This window comes from Diadema antillarum, unplaced genomic scaffold (assembly GCF_040938485.1).
Source record: "Diadema antillarum isolate AM-2024a unplaced genomic scaffold, OU_Dant_1.0 seq00002175_RagTag, whole genome shotgun sequence".
Taxonomy (NCBI): Eukaryota; Metazoa; Echinodermata; class Echinoidea; order Diadematoida; family Diadematidae; genus Diadema; species Diadema antillarum.
The window spans coordinates 107,931-124,825 of NW_027272813.1; the positions used below are offsets into that span (position 1 = coordinate 107,931).

General features: G+C 38.4%; 1 protein-coding gene and 1 pseudogene across 1 annotated transcript; one reads left to right on the forward strand and one right to left on the reverse strand.

The window, feature by feature from the left end:
- Positions 1–11,311: 11,311 nt before the first annotated feature.
- Positions 11,312–12,316, forward strand: LOC139714145 (uncharacterized; annotated as a pseudogene).
- Positions 12,317–14,771: 2,455 nt separating this feature from the next.
- Positions 14,772–16,655, reverse strand: LOC139714146 (tRNA-specific adenosine deaminase 1-like; the record flags this gene model as incomplete). Its single annotated transcript, XM_071625864.1, has 2 exons — positions 14,772–15,116; positions 16,550–16,655. Coding segments are annotated over 2 exons (323 nt in total), but the record flags the coding sequence as incomplete, so codon positions are not given.
- Between the last annotated feature and the right edge of the window lie 240 nt (positions 16,656–16,895).

Genomic DNA, 16,895 nt, shown 5'->3' on the forward strand with positions numbered 1-16,895 from the left:
TCTACCGGTTACCAGCTGTAAAATCAATACTCAAACAGAGTGTCTTTTTCATAACTTTGATTGGTTTGTTTTTTACAACTTAAATTTTAAACTTCAACAGTTTACGGTGATTCGAGGGAGTTTTAACTTAGAAATAATCTTGATTTCTTTATTTTTCAATTTGTAATGAAAAAATATTAATCTGAATTAACTTGAAAACTCAATACATCTATGACTAAATAGTATTAGTAGACTCTAGTTGGTCTCAACTCTGAAGTATCTCACAAAGCCTGTGTTATCTCCTTTTAAGGAAGGCGGGTAAATGCAAATTCTTTGTGATCGATCTAAATTCTAATCCAAGGGCCCCATTGAAAATCAACCTTGGTAAAATATTTCGAAATAGAATATATAATAAATAAAACAAATAAATCGATCATACCTGGTTATGGTCGATCACAACACGCATTTTAAAGCTTGGATCTGCTATCAGTTCAAATAATAATATTGGATATCAGATAACCTTAATAAACCGTATGACTGCAAACAACAAAAATTGCTCACTTAAATTAATAAAGTCAGTTCATCATAAGAAATGTACATCTTTTAATCCAGTGGTTGTGGTTGATCCATTTTTAAAAATTCTAAAACTGAGCTCCTGACCAGTCTATTATTTTCACTTGGATGAAAAAACAATCTAGCATTAAAAAAAAATAATGAAAGATTCGCATTCACTAAGAAAATACTATGAAAATTGTTATTCAAATCGTCTATGATCAAAATTTCAGTATAGCTGGCTATGGGGTAAAATTTTAAATTCGCACTTTCGTGACGCACCAAATGATAATCGTGAAGCATAATTTTTGCACAGGTTCACTTTTACATTTCATCAGATATTCTGGATGCATGTAGAGTTAGGACATTCAGCTTAATAATAGTTGTTAAACAATTTCAAATAGCACACAATACATAAGTATAATTGCATGTTTCTATGTGCTTAGAGAACAGATACAACAAGAAAAAAGCCTAGATTAAAAAAAAAAAAAACCTGATCAATGACGAAGGCAGACGACAGGCAGTCGTGATCAATGGTACAAGATCGAAATTTGTAGACGTTCAATCAGGAGTCCCACAAGGCAGTGTACTGGGTCCATGCCTGTTCTTGGTGTACATTAACGACATGCCCGACCTGCTTACCTCATCTGTCAGACTGTTTGTAGACGACACAGCAGTTTATGACATGATCACCTCACCCGAGGATCAGACCCAACTACAGCACAACCTAGATCAGCTCGTGGTGTGGGAGAAAAGATGGGACATGCTTTTCCACCCAGGGAAATGTGTCGTTCTCCCTGTCACCCGAAGGAAGCGACTTATTTACCCAGAGTACCATCTCCATGAGCATAAGCTTGAGGTTACTAAGAGTGTGAAATACCTGGGAGTCACACTCAGCTCTGATCTCAGCTGGACCGAACACATCTCCAATGTGTGCGTCAAAGCCCATAAGACCCTAGGATTCATGAGACGTAACCTGAAAATCTCTTCGCGGAGGATCAAGGAGACGGCATACAAGTCCTACATATGACCGACAATGGAATACGCCACCACTATATGGGATCCCCACGCACAGCAGGCTATAAAAATGCTGGAAGCCGTACAGCGACGTGCAGCTCGTTTCGTCATGAGGCGCTATCACAACACCTCAAGCGTATCGACCATGCTGGAAGAGCTGCAGTGGCCCTCCCTCGAAAACAGACGACGAACTGCCCGCTTGTCTATGCTGTACAAGATCCAGCATAACCTTGCCTGCGTGGACAACATAAAGACTCAACTACACCCACTCACATCTAGACAAAGAAGGGGACACAATCAACAGCTGGTCATCCCACAGTGCAGAACACAGTACCATTCAGAATTCATTCCTGCCACGCACAATTAAGCAGTGGAACAGCCTTCCCCAGGAAGCCATCGAGGCCAACACCATCGACACCTTTGTGTCCTGGGCCTCGAGACAGGAGTAATCCAAACATCAAATTCTTTATTAATTTATTACTTATTATTCTGTATTATGAACTTTCAGAACTTTTATTACTTCTTGGGATTATCTATTATTCAACGAAACAAATAATGCACAATCTACTGCACCGTGCAATACCGGCCTACCTATTATAGTGACAGAATAATCAGCATGTTGATTGCGGTCACTAACCAGGAAGAAGAAGAAGAATGATAAAGCCACTGGTTAACATTGTGGATGATCGATTTAAAAAATTCTAAAACTGAGCTCCATGAGACCATGACCCGTCCAGTTATGTTCAGATGGATGAAAAGAACAAAGGATGTGAAAATAATGAAAGGCACAAATTTACTATCAAGATATCTATGAAAATTATAATTATTATTGACGATTATGATTCCAGTACAGTAGTCTAGTTGTGAAACACTAAATGATATTAACTTTGAAGCCAACATTTTTCACAGGTTAATTTTTCTATCCAATCACATATTCTGAAAGCATATGGTAACATGCAGCTCAGATTTTTAAAAGTGAACACAATGTTAACCAATGCCTTTATAAGTTTTCACATTCAGCTTTCATGTATGCAAATATTGAGGACAAATCACGGATTGACTGTAAAATATTGAAGGGTTGGTAGTGGGACAAAATTGCAAATCATTTCCAAATCCCTCGAAGTCTGTATTCATTGGAGTAAACACTCACACTAGATTTAGTTATTTCAAAATGATTGCTTCCTTACCTTACTGCGATAATAGAGGCGAAAATACGGCTAAAATAATAACTTTTGATCAATTTATCTGGCTATATTTTTGCAAAAATATCAATACAGACATCAGTTCAATCTCACTTTCACATTCTAGCCTACTGAGTATCAAAAAATATTGTGGTTTACCTCAAATTTTACTCCACAAATCAAAGATTTCTGTTGAATCTGCGTGCAATTTTCAAAGGCACACTTTCTCACGTTACCAAAATTTTAAGTTTCTTTTTCGTATATTTCTTGTGTTCTGTGTCCAATTTGAAAAGCAATAAATAACAAATTCAATGGTTATACATACAGTGATAATTCGTAAATATCAAATCCTTTTCTCTGTAGCAGGAATCATTAAAAGGCTGGTATCATTACAAATATATGGCCACTCAACGTGTAAAAACATGTAATATGTGTAACGTGTAAAAGTAGATAACAGCTCTGTTTTGATTTTAAACTCTACATGATTTCTCTAGATGATTTCTAAATTTAAAAGAAAAACTGCATGTGAAACTGGACAAAAAAAAAAAAAAAACTTTATTACTTGAATGACCCAAAACAAGATATGATCTATTATAATAAAATATTTCTCTTTTAGAATCTTGGCAACCGGCGATTCGTACCCTACGATTGCCTACAGCTTTCCAGTAGGCAAAGCCACCGTTCACAGAATTGTGAAGGAGGTACACGTTGTATGTGTGGCCATATGGCTATATGTATTGGTACATTTTCAAAAGTACTGATGGCCCTAGTCGATCACGACTACTGTTTCATCGCAGTTGACGTCGGTGCGTATTGTTCTCAGAGCGATGGAGGGATTTTCGCCTCCAGTCACCTCGGATCGGCACTAAGCAGGAACGTGTTTCCTCTTCCACCTCCTGCAAGCCTGCCCAGCACACCAGACAATGACAAACGCCCTCATGTTATCATGGGGGACGAGGCTTTCCCCCTAAAGACGTACCTAATGCGTCCCCACCCAGGGAAGAACCTTCCGGGCGACAAGCGAGTATTCAATTATTGCCTCAGTAGAGCACCGCATGTAGTGGAGAACTCTTTTGACATATTGGCGAACAAATGGAGAGTATACCACAGGAAGCTCCAACTCCACCCAAGTCAAGTCGACGGAGTGGTCAAAGCAACATGTGTGTTGCATAACTACATCCGAAAGACCGCCCCCACGGAATCGAGCTCATCCTCAGTAGATTCTGAATCACAGTCTGAAGGCTGCACAACGTCCCTTTACCATCTCACGCCAACTGGAAACCACGGCGGAAAAGATGCCCTGAATGTCAGAGAAAAGTTCAAGGCCTACTTCTCTTCACCATCTGGCGCTGTAGCTTGGCTGACAGAAGCCTGCTTCGGGCAGGGCAAGAACACAGTTTAAGGACGTTTACCTTGTCTACAACTGTCAATACTTTGTCTATTGTAAAATAGACTGCCCCCACTCCGGAGGGAGGTGGTAATGGTGGTGGATTACATACTTTTATAACCGTGAGTAGGATGAAAATTATTTTCAAACCGGTAGATCAATACTTTTTAATGTAGTATTTATTTAATTATTCATTTATAAATCAAATTAATTACTTATTTAATCAATTATTTGTTATTCATTTACATATGTATCCATTGCTTGTTTATCTTCTCTATTCATTGTTTTATTTTCTGTTTATTTTAGTGTTTATTTCTCAATTTGATTACTTATGTTATTAAGTACTTTCATTATCATTGCCATTTTTGCCTGACGAAAAAGGAAATTATTTTCTGTCCGTCATTTGTGGCTTACTCCCCCCCCCCCACCCCCCGAAAAAGCTGGCTCCGCTAGTTTGCATTACCTTGATTTGTTTTCATAAAATAAATAATGAAAACGTGTTTACTCTCACTCACACATAATTATGTTTAAGCATACGTATGCACACTTACAAGTCCCAAACACAAATACATGCATCCCGATCAATTAATTTTGTAATATCAGACGTTCTTGGAATAAACTCTCTCGAATGTCAATTCTGTTCATGTTAAAGTGAAGAAACAGTGCAGTACTGATGTTTCTAGATAATGAGAACAATAAAAGACACAAAAAAGTAGTATAATTGATGTTAAACCACAATCGATCAAAACAGATCTAATTCGTTTTCCCCATTTCTCCTTAAATTATGCTCTACTACTTTCATTTACGTTTAATGTGAAGGCATAGGTGTAGCGTATCTCACTCAGTTGCACGTTTTAACAAATTGTCATACGACACATACTTTAAAAACCACTCTGAACAAGGCATGAACTATGAAACGACGAAAATGCCTTGGAGAATAAAAAAACAATCTTAGTGATTAAGGCGAACGTACATATCGCTACCATTTCCATGCGTTAAATGTTGTTGTGTATGAATGTTTGAAAAGTTTTCATGTATATTATAAACTACTAGTATTCCATGAACGTCAAAGAATATTTTTATACACAGACTCAATATAGATGGATTATACGCTGTCTGGACTTTGTCATACTATAACTGCATTACTGCATTACTGCATTACTGCATTCCTCATCTAATCATACTCCATTCTAAAATCTACATTATCTTTGAAGAGAGTTTTGCTTCCTTGTTGTGAGGCGCAGTATTACTATACATTTGATAATTTAAACAATGTACATCACAACAAATTTAAAATTGTTAGAGTTATTTCTTCTCAAAACCCAAAACACTGTTTGGCCAATGAGTGATAATACTTTTAACAGAGCATGCAGAGAAAATATGAAGTCTCTGTGATGAGTGATGGTACTTATACAGACTAATTTTTCTGCATTTCTAATATCCATTGTTGTTCCAATATTCAAGACTTCTCAAAAAGGGTTGTTTTCATGTACTCGATATAATTTTACAGAGGTGCAAGTACTTATTTAGATTTGCTTTAAAACGACTAAGGTCATTATTATCTTGCTATTCTAAGAATACTGGAATGGATGTCAAGCCTTAACATGAGTCAGATTGTCACATGATAAGTGAAGCACTACAATCTACAGGCAAATTGAGAATGTTACTACATTAAAAGCATTGGTTAACATTGTGTTCAGTTTTAAAACAAAAATCAGAGCTGCATGTCCTGACATGCTATCAGAATATCTGTTTGGATGTAAAACTGAATCTGTGAAGAAAAATAATGCCGCAAGGGCATCATTTTGTGCTTCAAAAGAGTGAAGAGCTATAATTTCATCCCAGTACTACTGTACTGTAATTATTATCGTAGTAGATGATAATTACAATTTTCATATATATCTTGATAGAGAGTGTGTGACATTCACTATTTTTGCATTCTTGGTCGTTTTTTCATCCATCTGCACATAATTACACAGGTTATGAAGCTCAGTTTTAGAATTTTTTAAATCGATCAACCACAATGTTAACCAGTGGCTTTAAACTGGTTAACATTGCAGTTGATCGATTTAAAAATTATAAAACTGAGCAGCATGACCTCTCTAATTACGTTCGGATGGATGAAAAAAACAACCAACAATGCAAAAATTATGAAAGGATTGCATTCATTAGCAATATCGATGAGCAAGATATGAACATTGTAATCATAATAGACTACGATAATAATTCCAGTACTGTAGTCTATGGGGTGATCTTTTAGGTTCTCACTCTTATGAAGCACTAAATGGATAACCTTGAAGATTTTTTTTTTTTTTCACAGGTTCATTTTTAAAGGTCCACTAAATTAGAAATGCAAGTTGACTTCTATTTATCTGTAGTAATTTTTACATTACATATCTCATGGGTTTGGGATGTGAATATCTATTGTATATTTTATAATATTTTTTGAAATATTTTTTCTTGTGGGGTAAGCTCCACCCCTTAAAAAAACCTCAAAACTCAGATGACTTTTCTGACATCATCAGTCAATCATTATTAGTCTATAAATCCTGTGAACACAAGACATTGGTATGTCCCTTCCAATCAACTGACAATCTCTTCACAAAAACATTGCATTTTTGTAATGGTTTTTCTGTGGCATTTCTGATGCAGCAAGTAGTCATAACATTCAATTTACCCACTTCAGAATTGGCATTGTGTGGTGAAACTATGAAAGCAGTGCTATTGTTCAGAGGTTGCCATTAGGTGGGAAAAGACAATACGAAAGTCTTTTGTTCACAGGATTCTCGGTTAATGATGATTGACTGATGATGTCAGAAAAGTCAGCTGAGTTTTGAAGTTTTTAAGGGGTGGAGCTTACCCTGTAAGACAAAACTATTTCAAAAAATATTAGAAAATATACAATAGATAGAGTAACTGCGTCAGTAAGCGGCCGTGCAGCCGTTCGCGGCAGGTACAACATACACGGTAATATACAGCTAAACACAGCATTGCACTGTTACATGCACACTACACATATACTAACACACTAGCAATCAACAAAAACCAACCGATAAAATGGGCACTATCTCTGACGAAAGTGAAATTTTCTCACCTAAATGACAACATATCGCATCCAAAATGAAATTTTCGGTACTTCTTAACATAACAGTTAAGAAACAATGGTCCAAGAAACTGGATTTTTTGTCGTTTTCTCGATGTTTATGGATTTTGAAAACATATCCTCACGTAAAATAGAATTTTCGCGAGCCGATGTGGGCCGCCATTTTTTTCGGAAAGTGGATGTTACCATCGAAAAAAATGAGAAAAACACGAGAAAGACACTAACAACACCGCCAGAATTGCGATCTTGTTTGCGGCCAATGCATGTGCGCACGCTATTATCATGTGCTTTCGCAATGGGAATTGGCGCTTACGCAATGTTCGCGAGACATGTGAAGGCGTTCAGCTAAAGATCGCGGAGCACGCGCGTATTGCATAGGGATTGTACATCGTGCCGCAAGCAGAAATACTACGTCGCATATCGCCCTTACCGGCGAAAATTGTGCCGGGTTTTGCCCTGGTAAATCATGAAAACTGCGTTGGTCACTGGTAAATTTCTTTCATGAAAACAATTGCGTTAATGAATAATCTTGTCTATGATATATGAAATGGTTGAAAATAATTTGCCTGATTTGTTTACAAGTTGGAAAAACTCTTAACAATGTTAAACTGCCGCAAACGGGATATTTTACTCTATTCACATCCCAAACCCATAAGATATGTGATGCAAAAATTGATACAGATGATTAGAAGAACACACACACGCACACACAGACACACACAGCAGCCTATACATGTGGTCATGCAACAATACGGGGCAATACACCCTTGAAGTATGCACGATATATTTGCATATATCATAATTATATAAACACTGTTTGATATATTTAATGCATTATCAGATGAACATCAAACACCCGATAAAGGTTAACCTTCCTTGGGACATTGCCACTGTGGGCATAGTGGAGGAGTGGAAACTCAGTCGCAAAAGGAATATATAGTGGGCCATAAGGGAATTTTTCCCAGCGTGGTACACACACACAACATAAGCTATTTACGCCATTGCAACTTGCTGGTTTCTCGCCCTTATCACCGCTGTTCCACCAGTGGCAATTTTCATCCCAACTTTATCAGCAGAATGGCTTAAAGCCAAGGTATAGTTTTGGAAATTCTTGAAATATAATAAAATCCCTAATTGGTTTTAGTGTATAGAGCTTTATGATTTCTAACAGCCTGGTGAATATATGATTTTTTAATATAAACAAAAATGTAATATCTCGGGGGGACCTCGAGATTTTCCCCAAAGAATTATATACAGAGCTCCCTATAGTGGCCATTCATTGATTACTCAAACTCTGTCTTTTAAAGTCACTTTAAGTGTTTAATTTCATTTTCCGGTTCTGGAGACTTATTTGGAGTGAGGATCATCCAGTTTTAAAATTATGGATAAAAATTCACCCTTTAAAATCAAAACTATACTTGAGCTTTAATAATGGACAAAATGAATGCATAGTGGCCCAGAGAGAGACAGGTGCTCCTCAACTTATTTGCCTAGGAACCAATGGTTGGTCTTAACACACTACTCGCATACCTTACGAGAGCAAAGATGTCATGGAATTTAAATGCAGGAAAACTGCCCCGCAAAGAATGGGGGAAAAAATTGGGTGGAAGGTGGCATTAAACTTCTCTGGGCCCCTATACTTCATAAAGAATAAAAGCTAGCACCATCCCGTTGGCGTAATTGCATGCTGGGACGAGTTACGATCATTTCACTTGAAATTCGGTACATGTTACTTCTGTACAGTATAGTTCATATGTGACCGTGCACCTCAAAACGAACATAAAGTCGCACACACTGATTTTGCGTGAGGACTGAAAATAAGTGAAATGGGTCAACCTAGCCGAACTTGACTTTTTCATATTTTCTGAAAGAGCGGGTCTTCTTTTACATTATGCTTAAATTTGGTATCATAAAACGGGCAGGAAAGTGTGTTTTTAGCAGTTTATCTCGAACATTTTTGGTAGAATAGTGTGATTAGGTGTGTCTTTAGAATCCCTTTTTCATTTCTGAAAAACCTTGTCCACACTCTTCACTTTCAACTCTAATAACTTTTGAAAGGATAGTGCTACTGCTTTGAAAGTTGGCATTAATTATGGACAGAATGTGTTTATGAGGCATGCTTAATTTCAGTTTAATTTGATAATCCCTTCATTGTTGTTACTCTGGTGGTTTACTTCCTGTTTTTGTCCCATTCATCGCACAGCCAGCACGGTTTGGTAAAGATTAAGCGCTTGAATAGACACTGTACTTCAGAGCCTCTTTTCTCAGTTCACACTTTTCCTGAGTTTGTGCTTTCTTTCCAATATTTAGATAGGTTAGGAGAGTCCATTTGATTTGAGTTATACATCATTTTTAAGCTTAAAGTCTGCTCTTTCAGAATATGGTCTTAACTAAAAATTCATGTCTGGCGACTTTTTGTTTGTTTTGAGGTGCAGGGTCACATATATGTATAAATAAAGTGCAAATTTATTCTTCCATCATTGTTGAACAATGTGTTGCCTTAGGAACAGCATATCTTTTTATGAAAATCTTAAAAAAATATTGTGCATTCAGAAAACTTCCTCAGTCTTTGAGCATTTGGCTTCATCTTTCGTCATTGTTGAACATTGTGTTGCCACGGTAACAGTATATTTTGAATGGAAATCATAAAAATTTGTAATTAAGCTGTCTTTTTTTTTAAGCATTTGGCTTCAAATTTGGCACATATTACCATCATATTACCTAGCTGTGCGAAATTCATCTCATTGAGTGATAGTTATACATTATGTAGTTTGTCCGGTTATAACAAAGTTTGATATAACGAAATAACAACTGCCAGACCCGAGGCGAGGTGATAGTGAGAGTCCACCGTGTTTGTTTACTGTCTTTACAATGAGTTTTCATTTTCTTGGACTTATGTATACCAATTCATGTACATTGTAGTGCATACGTAGATTACATATAGTGACTGTGTAGCAAAAGACAATTATGCATGTACACCAATATCAAAGCCAATTAACTTTGACTACATTGCATGGAAGTGTTCCAGTGTGCATATTGTCAACATTTCTTTTGTATACTTTCATTTCTACTTTGATAGGTGTGAATCATCTGTGTGTTGAGCCTCCACATCATACCATTCACATCATACATGACGGTCCCAGGGCAAGAAAGAGCAGCTTCAAGGATGGTGGCTGGTGTTAATTTCTTGTGATTCATTGTTTGTTTAACAGTATAAGATGTTTTCTTAATTTAAAGGGAAAAAAAAAAATCTTTTTCAAAGTATACTGATTGTGTTCATCTAATCTATCAGTTCAATCTCAGCATGTGCATGTATAAATAAATCAGATTTGTTACGCATCCTTTTCAGTGTTTCCAAGAAAAAAATACTCAACAATCTAACCGTGACTTTCCCTTTCACCGTTTTTGCAGTGGAAGCAGCAGTACGAGAAGACGAACCAGTGCTCTTTCGTCATTGAGAGAGGTGCAACGACAAATGAGCGGGTGAGTGTGCAGTCTTACATGTACTTCTGTAATCGCAATAGTTTTTTCTCTTCCAAAGGGACAGGAAAGCGCGCACAGAAAGCTCAGGGCTCCAGCAAAATTGATGGGCATTGCACTGCCCAGATCTGCGCAACAACTTACGTGTACATTGTACATTACAACAGATAGTGTAGAGGTAGTAGTCACAGACACACATTATGGCCACGAAAAGGACTTAGCACACCCAAAGCTGAGCAATGATGAACGTGTGGCCATTGCTATGAAACTTGCTCAAGGTGTATGCATTGACTGGATCTTAGATGACATACGAAATTCCCTTTCTGATAGCCTACAAGTGTAGAAAGGCATCACCTTGTGCCTCGAAAGGATGCGAAAAATATTGAGCACTCGCTGGGACTGCAGGGGATCAGTAGACATAGGAATGATGCCACTAGTGTTAGTATGTGGGTAGAAGAAGTCGGAGCAGATAAGGATAGTAATCCTGTCCTCTTGTACAAGGATCAGGGGCACCATGCCCAGATGGACTAGGTAGCTTGTCACAGGAGGACTTTGTGCTAGGCATGATGACGCCTATGTATGTTGAGGGCCTTTGGGAAGAATGTGATATGCATGGATGCAACACATGGGACAAATGCTTATGACTTTTCACTTGTGACTGTTATGGTGGTGGATGAGTTTGGGGAGGGTTTTCCGGTTGCTTGGCTCATATCCAACAGGGAAGATAGTGCTGTACTGACTGCCTTTTTGCGTAGAATCCGTGATGCTGTAGGCCAATTAGAGACTAGCTGGATTATGACAGATGATGCTGATCAGTACTACAATGCATGGGTAGGTGTGTTCACTCATAGACCTAAGAAGCTGCTGTGCACATGGCATGTAGATAGAGCATGGAGGGGAGCACTTTGTAGCCATATTGCAGGAAATGGGGAACTACAATCTTCCGTGTACAAAACATTGCGCTGCCTGCTTGATGAGCCAGATGTTGCCAAATTTGAGACGATGCTAGGACAGGTCACTACTGACCTACTAGGGGATGACTCTACTCAATGTTTTGGGGAGTACTTCAAGAGTTATGTGGACAGGAAGGAACAGTGGGCTGTTTGTTACAGGAAGGGATCGAGAATCAATACAAACATGTATGTGGAGGCCTTTCACCACACACTGAAGTACGTACACATGAAAGGATTCACAAATAAGAGAGTAGACAAGTGTGTAACTGTGCTCATGCAATTTGTGCGGGTTACAACATTTGACAGGCTTGTGAAACTTGAAAAGGGCAAAAAGACAAGGCACATCAATGACATACTGTAGACAGTCGACATAGGTATAGTCTGAAACTGAGCAGCAATGAAGTGAAAGAGGTAGATAGGGGCAAACAAGTGGGAAGTGAAGTCACTTGATGGGAAGCGAACCTACACCACAGAAAGGAAGGAGAAGTCATGTATGGATACTTGTGAACTGGCATGTAAGGAATGTAGGGTGTGTGTGCATGAATTTTCATGCACATGTGTAGATGGGGTTGTTAGGGCGACATTGTGTAAACATGTCCATCTTGTTGTCAGGGTACAGGACAGGGTGCAATCTAGTATGGATGTACACTGTAGGCACAAGTGACAATCTAGACTATGTGGAAGTTGTCCAACCACCTACAGATTTGTACCCAGGTTGAGATCATAGAGGAGTAAACTTCAACCTCTCAGACTCGTGGACAGGATAGGATTACGAAAGAGAGGGCAGAATCAAAACTAAAGGAACTACATGAACAGTCAAGGGATGTTGAAGCTGACACATATCTAGGCGCTGTGTATAGACACCTAGATGCAGCAGTGCAATTGCTGAAGGTGCCAATTCCGCCCATAGTTACTAGGCCATTTCAGGAAGTAAGGGATTGTAGGACACTAAAGAGGGTGACACCACAACGTACATTTCGGTCGACCAAGAAGCCGAGAAAGAACAGGCAGGTGCCGCTTGAAAAACCAAGTCGTGAAGAGAGGGACACTATCACATGTAGGGTAGGGGGAACAGAAGTTGTAATCAACCGGGGGAACGATCATGATTATACCAGTACTGCGAGGACCTCGGAAAGTAGCACTAGCGTTAGGCAACTACCAAAGAAGCATGTGAAACACTTACAGCTGTTTGTAAGTCATGAAGTAGTTGACAAGATCAAGGATAGGGAGAAGCAAGGGAGTCAGAAATTGAAGTGATTCCAGAGAATGTTCCGGATACAGTAGTTGACATCAGTGAGAATGACTTGGGATGAGATTACAGCAGTATGTAGATCAGGATGCTTGGCTCCTTATTCTAGATGTAGTTGCTACCAAACGCAACGAGTGGAAGTGTAATTTGTGCTCAACAGTTAAAACTTCACTTAACATGATAGAATGTGAGTCATGTCTGAAATGGTTCCACTGGAAATGCTGTGGTGTCAAAAGAAATCCTCACAATGGGTGGACATGTAATTTTTGTTTAGACCATTAAATAGACTAGCCTTACATTCAATTTGAAGCTACTTTTCTTCATTTTTTAGATGTGTAGTTTGATGTAGAATAGTTTGTAGAATAGTTGTAGAGTAGAATAGAGTAGTTTAGCAGCTTGGTGGTAGGGTGGAAACTGTAAGCCTCCATCAGTCCTTAACCCTGCTCTAGCACGACTAAACAAGAGTGATCGCGCGCGTAGTACTACTGCCTGCGCACGCACGGACTGAAGTTAGCCATCTAATATCATGAGACAAATCTTTCAAGTAATCGGGAGCAAAAAATCAATTTATAAATTATTTGTGGTAAGTTGAATGAAAAATATAGTTCCTAAATCACATATCATACATCCTACGGATTGAAGCCATGCAATTTCAAGCCCCATCTTGTCCTCCATCCCCCCCCCCAAAAAAAAAGCATGGAAACTTTACCAGATCACATTGATATTGTTTACACATTACTAATTATGTGCCGAGGCAATTGGCTTTACTTGTCAAACTTTCTCATTAGCATTCAGTAATCTTACCATTCAGGTGACACAATGTGGATTAAGGGATTAGGTAATCTCTACACATTGACAATTTAATACTTTGCAGACATCTGCGTTGATTGGCAAAGCAGGCACGCCAGCACATATGTCACTTGGTGAGCAAAGCACAGTGAGGGTTAACTCTTTATGTGCCATGGTGGAAACCCCCTGTGTGCCACGTTATTCTGGGACACGAAGATAGACATGCTTTGAAAAAAATTCGTGTTTTTTTTCCAATTTGTATATCTTCTACAAATTTCTGTTAAGGTGGACACAATAGTAAGCAAAGTTAAAGAGGAATGCCAAACTTTGCTTCGATATAATTTGTATGACAAATCTATTTTCAATTTTTCTTTTGAAAGACCAGTTGCTACATTCTTGTAAAGGCATGACTTTTGCAAATAAAACCGTAAAAGAAACTTAGAATGTACTTGCAAATCTAGTTGGGAACATCGCTTATTAGTCAATTACCACATAGAATGCAAGCCGTATGTGAGAGGAACAAAAGCGTGAGAAAAGCTTTGATTGTACCGCGGGATAAGCGATTTATCGATTGGTTTAAGCGGCTTTGTGTGTTGAGCAGAATATGCGAAGTTGGCACGTCGTCGACTGAGTCGGACATGCGAACGTGGCACATAAAGAGTTAATCAAGACTCAAATATCATACATATGGGCCAAAATTATGAGTAACTCCATTTCTGCTAGTGCTCTCTCCATTTGCTCTTCAATCCTGTCTTCTTCTTTTTCACAGCCATCCAGTGCCATTTTGGGGGTACTTCTACTTACAATGGGTGCTTTTTAAACAGAAACAAAGTGCACATATCATTTTGGCGAGACTTATAGTTTGTACATCAACTTTAACATTCATGAGAGCATATTGCTAATGCCAGTGTAATTGCTAGAGGTTTCTGGACAGCAGAGAGGTAAAAAAAAAGAAGCCCTCTTCTGTACACTGCGTTTGGAAGGCATCAAGACAGCTTATAATACCCCAATTCAAAATACTTGTAATGTAAGCTTGTGTTATACTCATCAGTATTTCACATAAATTTCTAATACAAGGCACACCACTGCCATTTGACAGTGATTAAATTGGGACCTCTTTCAGGTTTAGTACACTGGATGGCAAACTGTAGTGTAGGTTTTCTTCCTTGCCTTTTCATGGCAAAGTAATAAAGCAAAGTCATGACTTATTCATTCAAACTGGTAGAAATTGCGCGGTTTCCTGACCCACGTTTGGAAAACTTCCAGCAGCCGTTTCTGCGCTTCCTGGTAATCCTTGGCCGCCATCTTGTAGTCCAGGTACATCCTCAGGCCGTCCACCCGAAGAGTGGCTGGCAGTCTCTCCGGAGGTATGATGGCCAGGAGTTCTTTGAAGGATCTGAAGAGTTCCACGCTACAGTTTTTGCTCCTGTAGTTTCATGGTTTGTGAAAGAAATAAAACCAAACAAGTCTTCTCATTTATCATTAGAAAACATTGGTTGATAAACTGCTTCTCATTAGCCATGAGAATTTCCACTTGTAATTCACAATTTATGTTATAGCTGAGAACCTGGCAACATGAATTTTATGGTGGGAATGTCAAGACTGCTGCAGTGCACTCCCGTTACAACGAACACGGTTATAACGAAATTTCGTTATAACGAAGTAAATCTTCAGGTCCCAAAATTATCACCATTAAAGTCTATGGTACAAAATTCACTTATAACGAACACGGTTATAGCGAAATTTCCGTTATAACGAAGTCTTTTCCGAGCGCCACTGACAAAGAAAAACAAAAGAAATGTGCTCCGTTATAACGAAATGCGAATTGCTTTCGAAAATACATGTACGTAGCGGAACAAGCATTTATAGCGTCTCTGCATGGGTGAACGCTTCACACCACTGTGTGTTTGCTCCTTGTGTCACGCACAGTTTCTGAGGGGAACTTGCGTTTATTATTGTAATACAGTTATCCCACCACATTTCACATAGCTTTCCAGCGTATGAGGAGTATTCACCAAACATAATGTGATATATATACGTGGTTCTTTATTTTCGTTATATAATGTATTTGTTCGGTTATAATGAAAATTCGTTATAACAAAAGAAAACTGCCAGTCCCGAGCATTTCGTTATAACGGGAGTGCACTGTATAATGCTGCAACATCCATTTGCAAAACACTATTTAGTTCTAATGGTAATACACTTGCACTGCATCGTGTATTGACAACTACACGTACAAAAGGGCCAGGCTGTAATATCAACAGGATTTCATGCATCCGCCTGGCTTCCTCTGCTTCATAGAGCATACTGTACTAATTTTGTGATGGTAACTTTGTGCATTTCTTTGCTCATTTTTCCACTGATACATTTTGAATTCTGTTACACATCACATGTGCCTGCCTCTCACAAACTATACTGTGAATATCATCAATAGAGTCAGGAATAATGAGAAATGATTACCTGGTACATAAAACATCAACGATGTAGACTATACATCATGTATTGTTCATGCTGGCAGCCAAAGTGATAGATTGGTAAGTCAGTAATCATTGCTCAGTGACCCATACATCAATGTAAAGAAAATGTAGACAGAAATCCACATAAAAACATTTAGATTTTTACAGAAAATTACATACTGTGCTGTGGTGTCTAGTCATTGTCTCCCTCTGTATAAATACATTTGTAAGACTGCAATTACCAATCCACATTTTGACAAACATGCCGCAAAAAGGGAACCACTGGGAATCGATCCTGTCCTCACTGCTTTCCCAACAGCGACACTACCACCCGGCTATCCCTGGTTGCCAACAGTAACATGATGAACTTGGAACAATTTTGCATAGAATGACAAAACATTACCTTGATTGTGGCTCATTCCACCTCTTTGCTGTGCTTCCCTGCTTTTTGCCATTGGCTGTCACATCAACTGGTTGATCTTCATCTGGAATGTTACTCCACACAATGGCTGCCACAGAAAAAACAAACAAACAAACAAAAAACCATTAGTCCCGGATGGGTTTTTGTTTGTTTGTTGTTTGTTGTTGTTGTTGTTGTTTTTTTGTTCGTTGAGTGGGCAAAGGTTAAATTGAAGTAATTTTAGGACATTGTTCAAAACAGTTTAGTTGTACCATCCAAGTGCTAACACTATTAAAAAAAAATGAAAACAAACTTGTGTATTACAGCTTCCTGATAGACAATACTGACA